At 34.0% G+C, this 18,379-nt stretch overlaps 1 protein-coding gene across 3 annotated transcripts in view; it reads right to left on the bottom strand.

Moving 5' to 3' along the window:
* AUH (AU RNA binding methylglutaconyl-CoA hydratase) overlaps nt 1–18,379 on the bottom strand; it is a 162,935-nt gene that overhangs the window by 137,960 nt on the left and 6,596 nt on the right. For 2 of the 3 annotated variants that reach the window (XM_079925498.1, XM_079925497.1), the window contains exons 2-3: nt 6,361–6,428; nt 6,164–6,251 (exon numbers count right to left, since the gene is read on the bottom strand). The exons of the other annotated variant lie outside the window; for it this stretch is intronic. In XM_079925498.1, coding sequence (XP_079781624.1) covers nt 6,164–6,251; nt 6,361–6,428 — 156 coding nt within the window. The remainder of the gene's footprint in view (nt 1–6,163; nt 6,252–6,360; nt 6,429–18,379) is intronic. 3 annotated transcript variants of the gene reach the window in all.

Below are 18,379 nucleotides of genomic sequence, written 5' to 3'. Positions count from 1 at the left end.
AAGAAAACAATCCCATGTACAATTGCATGAAAAATATCTAGGAATAGGGCTTCCCTGGTGGCGCAGTGGTTGAGAGTCCGCCTGCCGATGCAGGGGACACGGGTTCATGCCCTGGTCCGGGAGGATCCCACATGCCGCGGAGCGGCTGGGCCCGTGAGCCATGGCCGCTGAGCCTGCACGTCCGGAGCCTGTGCTCTGCAATGGGAGAGGCCACAGCAGTGAGTGGCCCGCGTACCGCAAAAAAAAAAAAAAAAAAAAAAAAAAAAAATCTAGGAATAAATCTAAACAAGGAGGTAAAAGACCTATACTCGGAAAACTGTAAGAAGCTGAAGACAACACCAACAAATGTAAAGATATACTGTGCTAGTGGATTTGAAGAATACTGTTAAAATGACCATACTACTGAAGGCAATCTACAGATACAGTGCAACCCCTATCAAAATCCCCATGGCATTTGAACTAGAACAAATAATTCTAAAATTTGTATGGAGACACAAAAGACCCCAAATAGCCAAAACAACCTTGAGAAAGAAGAACAGAGCTAGAGGTATCATACACTCTGATTTCAAACTATATTACAAAGCTACAGTAAAACAATATGGTACCTGCACAAAAACACATACACAGGTTAATGGAACAGAACAGAGAGCCCAGAAATGAACCCACACTTTTATTAGCAATTAATCTACAACAAAGGAGGAAAGAATACAAGATTTAGGAATAAATGGTGTTAGGAAAACTGGACAGCTAATGCAAAAGTATCAAACTGGACTACATTCTCACACAACATATAAAAATAAACACAAAATGAATTAAAGACTTAAATATAAGACCTGAAACCATAAAACTAGAAGAAAACATATGCTCTTTGACATTGGTCTTAGCAATATTTTTTTGGATATGTCTCCTCAGGTAAAGGAAACAAAAGCAAATATAAACAAATGATACTACATCAAACTAAAAAGCTTTTGCACAGTGAAGGAAATATCAACAAAACGAAAAGAGCACCTACTGAATGGGAAAATATATTTGCAAAGGATATATCTGATAATGGGTTAATATCCAAAATATACAAAGAATTCATACAACTCACATCAAAAACACAAACACCCTGATTAAAAATGGGCAGAGAACCTGAATAGACATTTTTCCTAAAAGATATACAGATGGCCAACAGATCCATGAAATTATTAATGATTAAGGAAACATAAATCAAAACCACAGTGAGATATTACCTCACACCTGTCAGAATGGCTATTATTTAAAAAAAAAAAGAAAACAAATAACAAGTGTTGGTGAGAATGTGGAGAAAAGGGAACCCTTGTGCGCTGTTGGTGAGAATATAAATTCATGCAACCACTATGAAAAACAGTATGGATGTTCCTCAAAAAACTAAAAACAGAACTATCATACCATCCAGCAATTTCACTCCTTGGTATCCTTCCAAAGAAAACAAAAACACTAATTCAAAAACATATATGCACCCGTATGTTCATTGCAGTATTATTTACAACAGCCAAGATATGGAAGCAACCTAAGTGTCCACTGATAAATGAATGGATAAAGAAAATGTGATACATATACCTGTATGTTCAGCAGAGTATTACTCAGCCATGAAAAAGAATGAAATCTTGCCATTTGCAAGAACATGGATAGACCTAGAGGGCATTATGCTAAGTGAAATAAGTTAGATAAAGAAAAATACTGCATGATTTCACTTATATGTAGAATCTATAAAGCAAATAAGCATAACCAAACAAAAACAGAGTCATAGATAGAGAACAAACAAGTGGTTGCCAAAGGGGCTGAGGGTAGGGAGATGAATGAAATAGGTGAGGGAGATTAAGAGGTATAAACTTCCAGTTACAAAATAAATGAGTCACAGGGATGAAATGTATACCATGGAGAATACAGTCAATAATATTTAATAACCATATGGTGACAGATGGTAACTAGACTTATCATGGTGATCATTTTGTATATAGAAAGAATGAATCACTATGTTGTGCACCTGGACCTAACATAGTATTATAGGTCAATTATACTTCAATTAAAAAAGAAAAAAGAAAGCTTTTTAAGGGATGAACATGTTCTATATCACAACTGTCATCATGGTTTAAACATGTCAAAACTAATCAATTACATATGTACTAAAACTGGTACATTTTACTGCAAGTAATTCATACCTCTATAACACACATTTTTTTTTTATTTCCAAGAAAAGAACCCTATGTTAAACTAATACAAATTTGTGGATTATCTATCCTTTCTGTTTACTTATCAAACTCTCTAAGGGACTAACATTCAAATATACAAATGTAACTTAACCTAAGATTCTGAAACAATACTGACTAGATAACTTTGTTAGTCAGAGGCCTCCATAAATCCAACCATGTCATGACATCTACAACCATTTGAACAATACAACATTCAATAAAGCACACTGACATTTTAGTGAGAAGTTTTTAGTCAGAACATAATTTACTAGAACTCAAAAGCAGAAGCAAAAGTACCTTTACTTTTTAAAAAAACCCACACTAGTATAATTCAGTGAAACACTCAATTTAGAGTTCTACACACAGGAATCAATTACCAAGAATTGTTTATACTCTATTTCAGGAATTTCAAGAGAAAAAATCCTCCGTCTCAGAAATTTCTCATAAAATTTTCATGATAAAAGCAATGCATATCTACTTTGCTACTTAGTGTTAGAACACTGAAAGAACAAAAATAAACAGATGACTAGGATTAAATGTTTACTTACAATGCAATAGCCTAGTCAAAAGGTCTTTTTCATAATTTCATTATAGGTAATATATTAAAATTTTGACTCCAAAATATTTTGAAATAGCAAAATTATTTCAGTTTTTCTTTGTGTGTGTATGTGTTTGTGTGTATGTAAAAAACAAGATAAAATTTTTAAATGAATAAAAGAATAATTTCTAGAGTATGCAGGGGAGACAGCACACATTCAGGCCAATCTCTAATACAACCTATGTAGCCAATGCTTCACAATGAGCTTTGACTATCAAAATGATATTTCTCAGCATTCTAAGAGAAGTATAGGTAAGCTATAAAACCCAAAAGCAATGTTCGAACCCACAAGAAAGAAAACGTAACATCGATTCCCAACCTAGAGTCATGCCTAGGGTATGGAATGGTATCTGAAAGCATATATGTATAGAAAACTTCGTCTACAGCCATGATAACTATGATACAAATTTTTCTGTATCTAGATTATCATTGTGGTTAGTAAAAGAAAATTCATTTAAATACATTACTGTAACCAAAGTGGCATTCTGACATTACACATCTTCTCAATCAACATAGGACCACTACAATGTGTAAGTGCATGAAATTTTAAGAACTTAAAAAGGAGACCTCATACCCCGAAAGATTAAAAATCACTGGTATTCATGACCCAGCAATCCCACTATTGTGCATATACCCAGAGAAAATCACAATTCAAAAAGACACACGCACCCCAATGTTCATTGCAGCACTATTAACAATAGCCAGGTCATGGAAGCAACCTAAATGCCCATCAACAGACGAATGGATAAAGAAGATGTGGTATATATATACAATGGAATATTACTCAGCCATAAAAAGGAACGAAATTGGGTCATCTGTAGAGATGTGGATGGATCTAGAGACTCTCATACAGAGTGAAGTAAGTCAGAAAGAGAGAAACAAATATCGTATATTAACGCATATATATGGAACCTAGAAAAATGGTACAGATGAACCAGTTTGCAGGGCAGAAATTGAGACACAGATGTAGAGAACAAACGTATGGACACCAAGGGGAGAAAGCGGTGGGGGCGGGGGGGGGTGATGAATTGGGTAATTGGGATTGACATGTATACACTGATGTGTATAAAATTGATGACTAATAAGAACCTGCTGTATAAAAAAAAAGAAACTGACGTCTGTGTTGATAAAAGAAAACAAATGTCAAAAGAAAAAAATTAGAATTTTTATACTACTATTTTTATAGGCTATAATAAGTTTAAATATTTGTTTTAAGTATGTAAAGAGATTCTGTGTATCTAAACATACAATACACTTAATGTGTACATATTAATAAATATTAATATTAAATATAATATTAATAAAATATTAATAAAGACAGACATACTAAACTGCCTGTTTCAAATATACGTAAGAAAACCTTTCAGAGAAATTTGAAAGAATGGTTTTATTTATATACTCTAAGTTACTAAAATGATTTGCCCCAATTTTTCTATAATTCACACTTTTTTTTGGACAAAATACGGCAAAAAATCTTATGTTAAAACATAGGAAAAAATTATCCTGATCATGCAAAAGCACACAGAACAAAGAAAATAGATTTGATAAGCCCTTGGAAAAAAGTATTCAATGCTAATTTGTTAATCTGATAAAGCATTTGGTATATTACCTAGTATGTCCCCAAAAAGGCAACCTATAAAAGATAGTTGTAACCTGTGCTAAAGCATTAAAGCCTTTTCCAAAGAACATCGGTAATGTGGAGACACAAAACCAATGGGCAGCAAAGGAATAGGTAAAACAAGAAGAATTCTACCAGTCATTATAGTGTTATAATTACAAAACCCATTACCAACAGAAAGACAGTAATGCTAGTTATAATCAACTCTTTCTTTCTTAAGCGTTATTCTGCCACTATCACTATCACTCCTCAAACATTCACATAATTGGGCCTTCCTTAAAAGCCCCCAAACTGCTCAACGTCTTCCCAATAAGCCCCTCACCAGCCCTCAGAGGACCTGAGTACAGTGACCTCAGAGCCATTGGTCACGAAGTTAGACTCAGTCACCCAGTCACCTGATCCTAAGGTCACAGATACAAGAATTCTAATTCTCTCAGTGTAAGTTTTTCATACTGTTTAAGAAAAAATGTTTAAATATATGTAAAGCCCTTATAAAAACTATTAACAGCTATAATTTATTGACTACTGCACTGTGTTTTATGTACATTGTCACAACAAGCCTCCAACAATCCTACCAGGAGGATAGTGTTACTCGAGTTGGACAGATGTAAAAGCAGAAGACTGTACTGCAAATTGTCATCACCCAGGCAGTTGAGCATAATAATCCTACTCTCTTTGACTGCCAAACAAGTTAAAACTAATCCTTTTACGTATGGTACATTATATCAAAAGCTAAAATATAACTCATTTACACTGAATGTTCCTAAATACCATAAAATTTTGCAATATTTTAAGGTGGAAGCTATGGAGTTCGAAGCTTGGAAAATCTGAGGACCTTTAACAATGAAACTGAAGAACATCAGCCTCAACTAAGACACCTCGAAAAACATTCTGTCTAGAAATGCTCCTCCAAGTCCCAGCATTGCTCTGGGTATACTCTAAATGCTCAAAAAATACTTGTTGAATGAATAAAATACTGTATGTTGTTCCCTCAAATGTCTGATTATCTCAAATGGATTATCCCATTTATATTTTTACTGAAAAAAATTTTTTTACGCCTCAGTCAACGTCTGCCTTCATTTACTTATTAGTAAATTATAATGATCCGGTATATTGTCAGCATTTTTTATCTTTTATCATTTAATCATCTACATTTTTCACTAATTGAAACAGATTCATTCAATCTCATGACTTAGAAATATTTACAAATATGGAAAATGCAAGACAACTTAATCTTTGGCTTTTGGTAACACAGTACAAGCAGAAAAAACATTTCGCCGCTGTAGATACCAATTTAAAAGTACAATTCGTGGACACATACTTGAGTGGGCACTACTACAAACACGAAAGCATATGTCTATATTTAACATTCCATACTGGGGTAGCTACTGCTAGTCAATTAAAGCATTTTTTAATACAGAGCACACTTGTTGAGTAGGAGATGTGATTTTTCCTGCACAGCTCATCTTTCATAAATATTATTCATGTACTACAAACATATATTTTAATGGCTCAAATTATTTTTCAACTTCCAAAACAACTTTTCCACACGCAGCAAAGGCTTCTTTCTAATACTGACAAAGCATTTTTTTTTCTTGTAAAACAGTAAAAAAAAAACCAAAAAGGAATTGTTGGTAATGGAATTCAAACCACAGAACACTTTATAATGGAAAATAGGCTACTACTAAGGAAAAATTAGACTCGTTTTAAAATTTTAATCTATTTACATACCAGCACAGAATATCCCTGGGACTTCACTTCTGACTATTATGGTCCGTACTTTCTTATCAGATTTTAAAGCATCCACAGCTTTTGAAAGCTAAACAGAAACAGGAGGGTAAGAAGGAAAAGGGGGGAAAATCATTTTCAGATTGATATCAACACTGTATCTTAATATTAGAAGCAAATAGTTTAATCTTTACACTCACCATTTTTATAAGATTTGTACTCAATGAATTTTTGGCATAAGCTCTGTTTATTCCAAGCACCACAATTCCTGGTTAAGGGGAAAAAAAAAAAGTCATTTGAGTTAGTGACGTATTCAGGATACAGACTCCCGTCTACACAGCTAGTTGACTTGGGACTTAGGAATCTACTACCACCTTGAGGTTCACTTCAAGAGCTTTACCCTAATTTTCATATTTACCTTCCTTTTCAAGCATAATTTTGAAGAAGTGGTATATATATTTATAAAATCAATCTGATGCCTAATATTCACCACTTTTCTACAGTCTTTTAAAGAAGAACTTTATAACAGCATGTTCCCTTCAACTCCTCTCTCCTTAAACACCACCAAGGTAATCTGCCACATTTTACTAAATTTTACATCATTAAATCAGACTAGCTAGTTGAAGGCCACGCTTACTGGTGAAAATTCTAAGTTACAGAATACTGTTTAAAATATGGTTTTTTATCTTCAATATATACAGAAGTACACAATAGCTAACAACTCCTTCTCACAGGCAAGCATTGTGGGATCAGCTTTTTTGCTAGTACACCAGGTGTTAATACTCTTTTTGTCCTACTACATAGCTTTCAGTATTTTCATCCTAGGTTTCTCTCCTGGCTCTGTCCCATGTACTTAACCTGAAGCCACCTCCACTTAGAACTCCAAAAAGCAATTCAACCTGAATCTACAGGAAGTTCATTCTTTCTCCTACAAAGCCAAGCTCTCCCTCCTAACTTCCCTAATCTTATCAGAGAGCATCATCTAAATCCAGCCTCCCATTCCAACTGCTGTAGTCGGATCAATTTTCTAAAACCAATTCCATGCGCAGAATTCACCCCGTTTAAAATCCTTTATTTCTTATTTCCAAAATACCCGAGTTCAAAGACCTTAATTTGATATTCGAAGTCCTCTAAAATCTGTACCCGACCTTCTTGTTCCCCAAGGAAACTCAAATTTTCCTTGTATAACAAAAATGCCTTCCACCAGGTGGGGCGAGGTGGGGGAGGGGCGGGGGTTGAGGGAAAGGGGTAATCCTTATTTGTAATTGGGTTAAACGAAAGACAACAAAATGTGCGCATGCCTTCTCTATGCAAGAAACTGCTCAAACCCATTTTTCAACGAACTTAGGCTCACAGCAGAATAAATATACAAGAATTCCCAGTGATCTCAGCAAGGAGAACATCATGAAGGAGAACTGGTTTCTAGGGCAGGCTCTGCATTAAACAGCTGAATGACCTTGGGTAGGTCCCAATACTAATGACAACAGCTACCACTAACTGAGTCCTTTATTATGTGTTGAACACTGTTCCCAGCGCTTTACATTTATTGACTTACGTAATCCCCAAAGCAACCTAAGAGGTAGGTACTGTTTTTATCCTTGTGGAACAGATAAAATAATTGGGACTTGAGGAGGTTAAATAACTACCTTCAGCTAGTAAATAGCAATCTAACTCCACACTTGAAGGAAAAATGAGACTTGCTACACCGTTCATGCTTTAGTTTCCTCAGAAGAAAACCAAGTGGTTAAGACTAGATATTAATTCATTCAAATGTACTGAGTACACATTATGGCGCTCAGCCCTCAAGGAACTATAGTCTAAAAAGGAAAGACAAACATCAATTAAAAAAATCATAGAAATATACAATTCAAAATGCTTTACATGCTCTGAACGGTGCTACAGTAATTTGTAACCAGAACTGATATGGTCTGGGGGCAAACAGGGATAGTCAGGGAAAGCTTATCCAAGACAGTGCTATCTGAGTTGAGATTGGGAAGATGAGTATTGGGGGAGAGGGGGGTGCTGGATTACAGACAGGAACAACATAGGAGAAATCATAAAATAGTCATGCCAGAAGGAGGAGAAGAGTACCCAATGAGAGGAGAGGTCAGCACCAGCCAGATAGTGTCATTACAGGCCCTGTTAAAAAATAAGGAGTAACCATTGAGAGAGTTTTAAGTATTGTATAAACACACATATACAACCAGTGGGGAGGATTCGTTTCTATATTTGGAGACCATGCCAAAGTGTACAGGGCTAGACACTTCCAGGCACAAGCTGCAGTCCAGTCAACAGATAATAGGTTTGGCTGCGGTTAGCTGAGTTAGAAGTAGAAGGAAGTGAAAGGACTCAAGAGCTATTCAAGAGGTAAATGTAAAATGAGTTAATGATTGACTGGATTGAGGACTGAATGCATTGCAAGGAGGTATTAAGGAGTGTCTAATAAAGTTTTGGCTTCAGCAATTGGATGAAAAGAAGATGACATTCAATGAGACAGAGAACCATAAAAAACACCAAGGTGAGGGTGCCGGGGGATAAGGTTCATGAGTTCAGTTTTGAATTAAAGTGAATCTGAAGTGCCTTTGAGACACCCAAGCTGGTTATCAACTCTAAGGGTACAGGCTAAGAATGCAGACTCTGAGGTCGGACTGCTGGAACTGAAACCCCAGTCTGCCACTAGCTATGTGACACTGGACAGTCACTTAACCTCTCTGACCCTCGGTTTCTTACCCTTTTAAGTGAAGATACTAATAGGTCCAAACTCCGTGGGACGGTTGTGAGGATCATATGGCAAGACATATGTAAAGCTTTCAACATAAGCATTTAATTATTATTGTCCCTTCTGCAAACACTTTGATGCAATAATTAAAGTGTTACCATAATGAATAGATGCTAGATAGGATACTGTTGACAATATTACTAAACTGTAAAGTGCCATCAAAATGCTTCTACCATAGTTAATTCCAGTGGTTTTGGTCCCATGTTTGAGGCCTGATGTTTTGAGCACTTCTACCTCAGACAGTTGGAAATCAGCTCTGTAATTTAAAACGAATCATCCTGTGCCTAACAACTGTCCCACCAAATGTATCAGTAAGCTATTGATACCCTAAAATGGAATAAAACCTTACTTTATTCTGCAGGGTCTATTGTTTTCATTTTGTAACTGCCCCACTTTATTTCACATTTAATAGCTTCTCAATAACTCAATTATCATGCATCCTCATCACATAACCTAGCCAGGAAAAGTTTGCTAGGTTATTAAGGTTATTAAATTCCTGTTTCAGACTTTTCCTGTCTTTTGACAAAATATCTTAAAATTCTTGGTGAATCTTCAACAAGTTCATATTACAGCATCAACCCTGCCCTACAGAGCTCACAAAACTGAAAGATGAACAAAGTGACTCAGCTGGGACTTAAAATATATATATATATATATATGAATACATTTTACTCATACAAAATTGAAGTGATACACCCCAAGTGAAAGTCCTCCTTCCCTGGACCCATTCCATTCTCCTCCCCAGAGGTAGCCATAGTTATCTGCTGATATGTAACCTTCCACAAAATATATTTACATACAGAAATAGAGTTGTGACTATAGTTTTGCTTATTGTTGCTATTTTACATAAATGGGACCACAGAGTATTTTCTGTTGGCGCTGTTCTACGTAAATAGGTTCATACATATTTCCTTTATTTACTTAATTTGGCCTTAAAGATCTTTCTATATCAAGACATTCCTTTTAATTCATAATATTATCTGAAATGAATTTCCATTATTTAGTTTCCTTTTCATTAGCATTTTCCTAAAATACTGCAATGCTGCAATCAACATTCTTGAAGATTTCTTTTCTGTACAATAAATATCTCTCTGACAGGTATCAAGAAGTGGAATTTCTAGGTCCAACAGAATGTGTATTCTTAAATTTTAACAGATAACTCTCAAAAATACAGATACTGTCCAGCCAAATCACCAGTACCTATTTATTCACCGTAGCACATCTTAATAGAGCTCCAATTATGTGTATTACCTGCACAAGGACACTTCCTTGCCCACATATTTTAATATTCATATTATCACTAATTCTCAAAAAATATATAAAATCAATCTGAAATTAAGATCACTTCTAATATATTTTAAAACTACCTCTACATTGTACTAAGACACAACTGTACCACCAAATTAGTCTTACATTATACACGTTAACTTATTTATAAAGAAATAAAGAAGTTAGGACACTGGAACTCAGCTCCTTCAGGCCATTTAGAACTTTCTGTGGCAATTCTGTGTACCACTTTGTATGGAACCACCAGACTTTGTTAGACAAGATGCATGAGATACACTAGCATAGGATCTATTACACTGGAATACACAAAATTCATAACTTTACACAAAGATACATACACTCTTTTCGAGTACAAGGTTTTTGACCTAAAATTAGAGGAATTTTAATATATTCTGTTTTACATGGTACCCATCAAACAGAGAAAAAAAAAGTTATGTTAAGTCTAATTACATTCACTGCATTTTCAAGTATATTACTGGTAAGAGAGAACTTCCATTTGACTTGGTGTCAATGAGAACTGAATCTTACAATTTACTCTGTCACCACCCTCTCCCACATCCCAGTAGAGAATTATTTTGACCCAAAATAAATAAATAAATAAGGCATGGCTCATTTGTGAGAATACCACTTCCGCTCAGTTGAAAATTTACCTTCGCATATTATCCTTTTTTCAATTAAAGCTATTGTCTCAGTCTCTTATCATATACAAATAAGTTTGGTGTGTTATTACTAACCCAATACTAGGTTTTATTCTAATATCCCCTTATACCACCTGTTTTTTATTTTCCGCTACTTACTTTGCAGAATGGCTTCTAGTCTTCTTACTTCTCTTAAATCCTAACTTATTTATATTTTAATGATCACAGCAGAAAAATTATATATTGAAATAAGTTATTTTGCCATAAATTACCTTCCTTTTGTTTTATTAAAGATTTTTTTAATTATGTGTGTGAGCTGCTTACATTATCTATACATTTCATCTCAGGTCACTAAGGGGACCTCATTAAACATGTCATTGTGAATCACTGGTCTACCACCCAACACTGAATATTATAAATCTCTGACAATATATGGGAAAATAACATCATTATGTATCAAGTTTCACCTAATCTTATGAACCAAAGTTGAGTTAACTAAGTTTAATAATCATTTGTCATTTGTTTTCTGAATTAACTGTTCTCATTGTTTGCCTATCTTATCAGAGTTGTCTTTTGCATTTCAATTAATAAATTTTTAGATTACAGACATTAATTCATTATTTATAAAACAAACCTTTTCCCTATCATTCACTTTTAAAGTTCAACTTGTTTATGGTAATTTTTGGCACCATAGTTTTAACTTTTTATATAGTATATTATTGCCTTTGCAACTTTCGGGCTTAGTATCTTCCTTAAAAAGGGTTTACAATGAAAACACACATCCACACAAATGCACCAAAATGATCACAGCAGCATTATCCAAAATATTCAAAACGTGGATACAACCCAAATATCCCTCAGCTGATGAATGGATAAACAAAATGTAGTATATCCACGCAGTGTATATTTGGCCTAAAAAAAACAACGAAGTATCAATACATGTACAACACGGATGAACCCTGAAAACATGCTGAGTGAAAGAAGCCAGTCACAAGGGAGCACATACCTTATAATTCCATTTATATGAAATGCTGAGAGGAGACAAATCAGAAGGGACAAAGAAGGTCAACTGGTGGTTGCCTAGGACTAGTAGAGATGGAGGGATTGAGCAGTGACAGCTAAAAAGTGTGAAGTTTCTTTTTGGGGCAATGAAAATGTTCAATAATTGATTGTGGTGATAGATGCACAACTCTGTAAAAATACTAAAAGCCATTAAACTACATTTTAATAGGAGAATTTTAAGGTATATGAATTATATGTCAATAAAGCTATTTTTTTAAATTTTTTAAAAAACATGGCAACATTCTCTTAGACCTAGAAATAGAGTGAAATTACCAGAGAACCATGGAATGAGGATGAGGGCAAAAGAGAAGGTACACATTTGTGGTGGAGTGTGAAAGGGAGCCAAACCCTTATCCTCCATTGCAAAAAGTCAATAGATAGGTAATACCTAAATTTGAAAATTCCAGTAGAAACACATGTATGTTATTTCAAATGAAATAACATATGAAATAACATATACCCCAAAGAATCAGCCAAAGGGTTTTAAATAACTGCTTCTGCAGTATAGGAAATGGGGTGGAGGAAGGCACTGCTAGTTCTCAAAACAAACCATGTTAAATATTGCTCACAATACTAACTGTATAGATAATTAAGAAAAAGTAAAACTAAACCAATTAAAACAAAATAAAGGATCTCTCTACCCTAATGTTTTGAAACAATTCTCTAATACTTTCTCCTAACATTGATTACTTTCATTTCTGCTGTTCTCAACTCCGCAGGTATCTTATCTTCTCTGAAATGCATAAACATTTTTGGCTAGCACCATTTATAAAATAGTACCCTATTTTCTTTCTGATTTCAAAAATCAAACAACTGTATACTAAATAACTATAAAAATCACTCTCTGGACTCTGTTTTACTCTCAATTTCCTGGGCCACTCCTATTCTAATGTTCTTCCTACTTTAATTATTATAACAATATTGTATGTTTTGTTATCTAATGTACAGTAAGCACCACGTCTACCAGCTATTATTTTTCAAAATGTCTTAAATATTCTTAAACACAACTCTTTTCAATGAAATTTAAAATACACTGTTAGGATATTTGTTGTTTAATATTTAGGAAACTGACATATTTAAAGTATTAACTCTTTCCCTTTATAACATGGTACAATGCTGCAAATTTTCAGGTCTTGGTTTTTTCCTCAATAAAGACTTAAGAGACTTCATCTTGCACATCTTCAAAGGCTATCTGTTGCCCCTTGTGAATGCTTTTATTTCTATATCATTTATATTTTCTAATCACATATTGAGAGTACGTGGTAAGTTTAGTGTTATTTTATATGAACTTTTTCTGGCAAATTTATTAAATATTAATAGACTTAATAAGTGGTTCTCTTCAATTTTCTAAGACAACAATCAATCATTATCTGGAAATATTGGCAGTTACATGTTCTGCTCCAATGTTAATTTCTCATTTCCTTCTCTTGCTGTTTTACTTTAGCTAGGACTTCAAGTCCAACATAATATTAGCAAAAATAATAAGTTCCCTTATTTTATCAATGCCTTTAATGAAAATGTTTCTAAGTATTTCACCATTTAGTATAATGTTTGCTATGCATTTCTAATAGCTTTTTTCCAAGTTGGGGAAATTTATTTCTACACTCAAACTTGCATTTTAAAAAGATCACTCAGGCCACAGTGCAGAAAACAGATTAGAATAAAGCAAGAATATACTAGAATATACTAGACCAATTTCCCTTATGAATACAAATGTAAAAATCCTCAACAAAATACTAGCAAGCCAAATCTAGCAGCCATGACCAAGAGGGACTTATCCCAGGAATGCAAGGGTGGTTCAGCACAAAAATCAATCAAAGTTACACACCACACGAACAGAATAAAAGAAAACATTTGAAAGCTACATGATCATCTCAACTGATGCAGAAGAAACACTGGACAAAATCCAACATGCTTTAAATGATTTTTTTTTAATGATAATTTAAAAACCTCAACAAACTAGTAACAGAAGGAAACTTCCTCAACCTAATAAAGGGCATTTATAGAAAACCCACAACTAACATCATACTTAATGTTAAAAGACTGAAAGTCTTCTCCTTAGGATAAATAACTAGATAATGATGTCTGTTTTCACCACTTCTATTCAGTGTTGTACTGGAAATTCTAGCCAGGGTAATTAGGCATAAAAAAAGAAATAAAAGGCATCCAGATAGGAAAAAAAAAGAAGTAAAACAATTTCCATTCACAAATAACATGATCTTATACACAGAAAATCCCAGTGAATCCACCAAAAACTATTAGAGCTAATAAATGAACTCAATAAAGTTGCATGATACAACATCAATATATAAAAATCAGTTAAATTTCTATACACTATGAATAAACACTCCAAAAATGAGATTAGGAAAACAATTCAATTTGTAATAACATCAAAAAAATACAATACTTAGGAATAAACTGAAGAAAGTTCAAGACTGTACACTGAAAACTATAAAACACCACTGAAAGAAATTTAAAAAGACCTAAGTAAATAAAAATTTATGATCAATTGGTTTTTGACAAGAATACCAAGACCATTCAATGGTGCAAGACTTTTCAACATATAGTGGTGGGACAACTAGATACTCACCCACAAAGGAATGGAGTTGGACCCTTTCCTCACACAACATACAAAAATTATCTCAAAATGGATCTAAGAGCTAAAACTGTAACACTCTTAGAAGGAAGCAAAGGTATAAATCTTCATGATCCTGGATTAGGCAACAGTGTCCTAAATATGACAACAAAAGCACAAGCAACAAAAGAAAAAACAGATAAACCAGACTTCATCAAAATTACTAAGGAAGTAAAAAAAACAAGCCACAGAAAATATCTGCAAATCATACATCTGATATGGGGTTTATATTTAGATTATATACAGAATTCTTACTATTTACAACAAAAAGACAACCCAACTGAAAAACAGGCGAAGGAGTTGAATAGATATTTCTCCAAAGAAGATATATAAATGAAATGAGGCTCAACATAATATGTTATTAGAGAAATGCAAATCAAACCACAATGAGGTATCACTTCATATCCAATAAGATGGCTGTAATTTAAAAGAGGAAACAAATAAGCATTGACAACGATGTGGAGACTTAGGAACTCTCAACCATACTCTCATATTCTCATACAGTTTGGTGGTTCCTCCAAACACTAAACATAAAATTACCACATGACCCAATGATTCTACTCCTAGATACCCATCCAAAAGAATGAAAACCTATGTTCAAACAAATAATCGTACACAAGTATTTAGCAGCATTACTCATAATATCTAAAAAGTAAAAATACAACATGTCCTATATCCAGTCAATGGAATATTATTCAGCCATAAAAAGGAATGAAGTGCTGATGCATGCTATAACACAGACGAACTCTGAAAACATTAGGCTGAAAGAACCCAGACACAAAAAGCCACATATCGTATGATTCTACTTCTGTGAAATACCTAGTATAGGCAAACCTGTAAAGACAGAAAGGAAATTAGTGGTTTCTGGAAACTGGGGGGAGGGGGAATATGGAGAAACTGACTAAAGAGCATGGGCTTGTTTTGAAAGTAATAAAAGTGTTCTGGAATTAAGACAGTGATGATGGCTGTACAACATGGTGAATAACCCAAAAACTACTGAATGTACACTTTGAAAAATTAAAATGGTAAACTTTGTATTATGTGAATTTCACCTACAGTTACAAAAAAGAAAAAAAAAAGTATACTGGAGGATACCAAACAAGAGGCTACTGCAGAGATCCAGATGAGAGATGACAGCACACAGGCTTCAGGCTGTGGAGTGGAGATGGAAAGCAGACTGCTTCTAGAGATATACTGAAAGCAGTACCAACGTAACTATTACCAATAATATTCTAAACCCTGTTTATATTCAATCTATAGATACAGCAATGGACAACTGTAAGAAAACAAAATGTAACTATCATAAACTTTGATGATATAAAGTTACAAATGACAGAAATTGTATGGTTAGAAGATGAAGGATATAGAACAGCAAACATTTTCTGAACTTACACCAAAAAAGTCCAGATACTGTCTATAAAAATAATTATAAAGGTAACACAAACCAGAAAGTGAATAAAATTATGATTCACAGCAAAGACTCAAAATATAAGTTTAAGGTCTTTACTTTTGATGAAACAGTTTGAAAGTGAAGAGATGACATCCTTCCATAGTGTTTTTGTTTGTTTGTTTGTTTATTTTACCATGAGCATATATTGTTACTTTAGAATTTTGTAGACCTCAATAATTTAACTATTTTTACTAACAAGTCACTTGTAATACACAAAGAACTGAAAAGCACTGACAGAATACTTTTGATAAACCATATATAATTCAGTCTCCTTAAAATACTACAGAAGTAATAAGAAGCTACAATAAAAACATAATGAACCCAGAACTCCTTCACATGAACAAAAGGAGATATGCAATTTTTATAATACCCAAATTTTAGAAACAATGTGGAAAATCATTAACAGATGATGACTGTAAACCTAGAAAACCCAAAACAATCAAATGAAAAACTACTGCAACAAAAGAGCATTATTTAAAAGACATGAAATTAAATATCCAGATAAAATAGCCTTCATATAGAAGGAAGGAAGGAGAGAGAGGGAGGGAGGGAGGAGGCGGGGGGAGGGAGGAAGAAAGGCAAACACACAGAAGATATACTGAAAGAAATCATCTCATTTTTATGAACAACCAGACAGGAGGCAGGATGACCTGGGGTACACTTAACATAAATGTGCAAACCCTACTGGTGGGCACTTCTAAAACTCCCCTTAAAAAAAAACAAAATAGAATTGCAAAAATGGAAACACATTCTGTGTTTTTAGGTAGAAAAGAAAGCAGTATCATAAATATTTCCCTAATTTTAAATCCAACACAATGTCAATAAAAATACCAACAAGCCTTTTTCTGAAACTATACATGGATATTCCAAAACTCATGTGGAAAAATAACCAGGCAGGAAGAGCCAAGAAAAAAAAAGAAAGAAACAGCAAAGGTGAAGGAGGGAATACCTAGCCCTACCATACAATGAAACACAACACAGCTTTAATCATAAAATAATGTAGAAGTGCAACATCTACAGAGACCATAAAACAGAACAGAAAGACCAAATTTAGCTTGTGATAAAAATGGCCCTTCAAATCAGTGGGGTAAAGATGAATAAGTGGTGTTGGGACAACTGGATACCCATTTGGAAAAAGATAAAGGGTCTGTATCTCACACTGCCATGATAATTCCTTTATTTTTACATTGGTGGTTTCAAAAGTGGTTATTTTCTATCATTCCTACCATTCTTCTATAAAAACATCTTCTTCCCTACCCCACCATCTTGAATAATCACCATGGCTTCACGGATTCTTTACTCAAGGTGCTATAATCCATTATCACTGTATTTTTTAATGTTCAAAGCCCTTGTAAGCTTATATCCTGACATGTTCCTTTTAGTATTTAACATGTTTCTATGTCCTTCTGACATGTTCCTTTTAGTATTTGAACATTTCCTTGCTTTTTGACTCACAAAGATATTCCAGGCTCACCTTTCACTTTCCCTGCTCCAGACCTGAAATCAGACATTTCTCCAAAGAGCTCTGGCTTCTTTCAGTGGGGGAACGGTCTTTAGAAACCAAAATCTGGACATTAGATATGTTCACTGCTACTGTGGTATCATTCCTTTTAGACTGTTTCAATGGTCAGAATAGAAAATAAATATAAACATGTTTGTATACAATATACTTATGGTTTTTGTAAGTTTGTCCTGATAACTCTAATTCAAATCCAAGGTAACAGGTTTCTTCCTCACCTTCCCATATTTCTTCCCATATTTCTTCCTCACCTTCCCATATTTCTTCCCATATTTCTTCCTCACCTTCCCATATTTCTTCCCCCATCCCATATTTGTACTTTCTCTCTCCTACCACAGTGAAAAGTCTGTTTCCCAAGAACAACATTTTTTTCATTTACTCTATCCTATAATAAAAAGAAAACATATTCAGAATTATTAAGACCAACTACTGCTAACAACAGACTACTAAGTAAATTTCAAGATTCTTTTTGACTCAAAACTAATTGATGTCAATGATAACAACTTATTCAAAACAATAATGCCAACCATGTATGGGGTGACTGTAACTTACAGAAAAGGGTAATAAATGACAGTAATGTTATAAGGAATGGGAGGAAAGAAATAGGAATATGCATTTATACCATTACCACCATGAAACAGTATAGTGTTATTAAAAAGCAGGCGTGGATTAGTTGTAAATATATATTGCAAACAACAGGGTAACTGATAACAGTTACAAATACATAATAATCCAACTATTTAAATAATCACTTTAAGTATGAATGGTCTAAAATACATTAAAAGACAGATACTGTCAGAGTGGATTAAAAACAAGACCCAGGGCTTCCCTGGTGGCGCAGTGCTTGAG

The sequence above is a fragment of the Stenella coeruleoalba genome, assembly GCF_951394435.1.
Source record: "Stenella coeruleoalba genome assembly, chromosome: 7".
Taxonomy (NCBI): domain Eukaryota; kingdom Metazoa; phylum Chordata; class Mammalia; order Artiodactyla; family Delphinidae; genus Stenella; species Stenella coeruleoalba.
The sequence above is the reverse complement of the archived record's forward strand: the minus strand, read 5'-3'. Positions and strand labels throughout refer to the sequence as shown.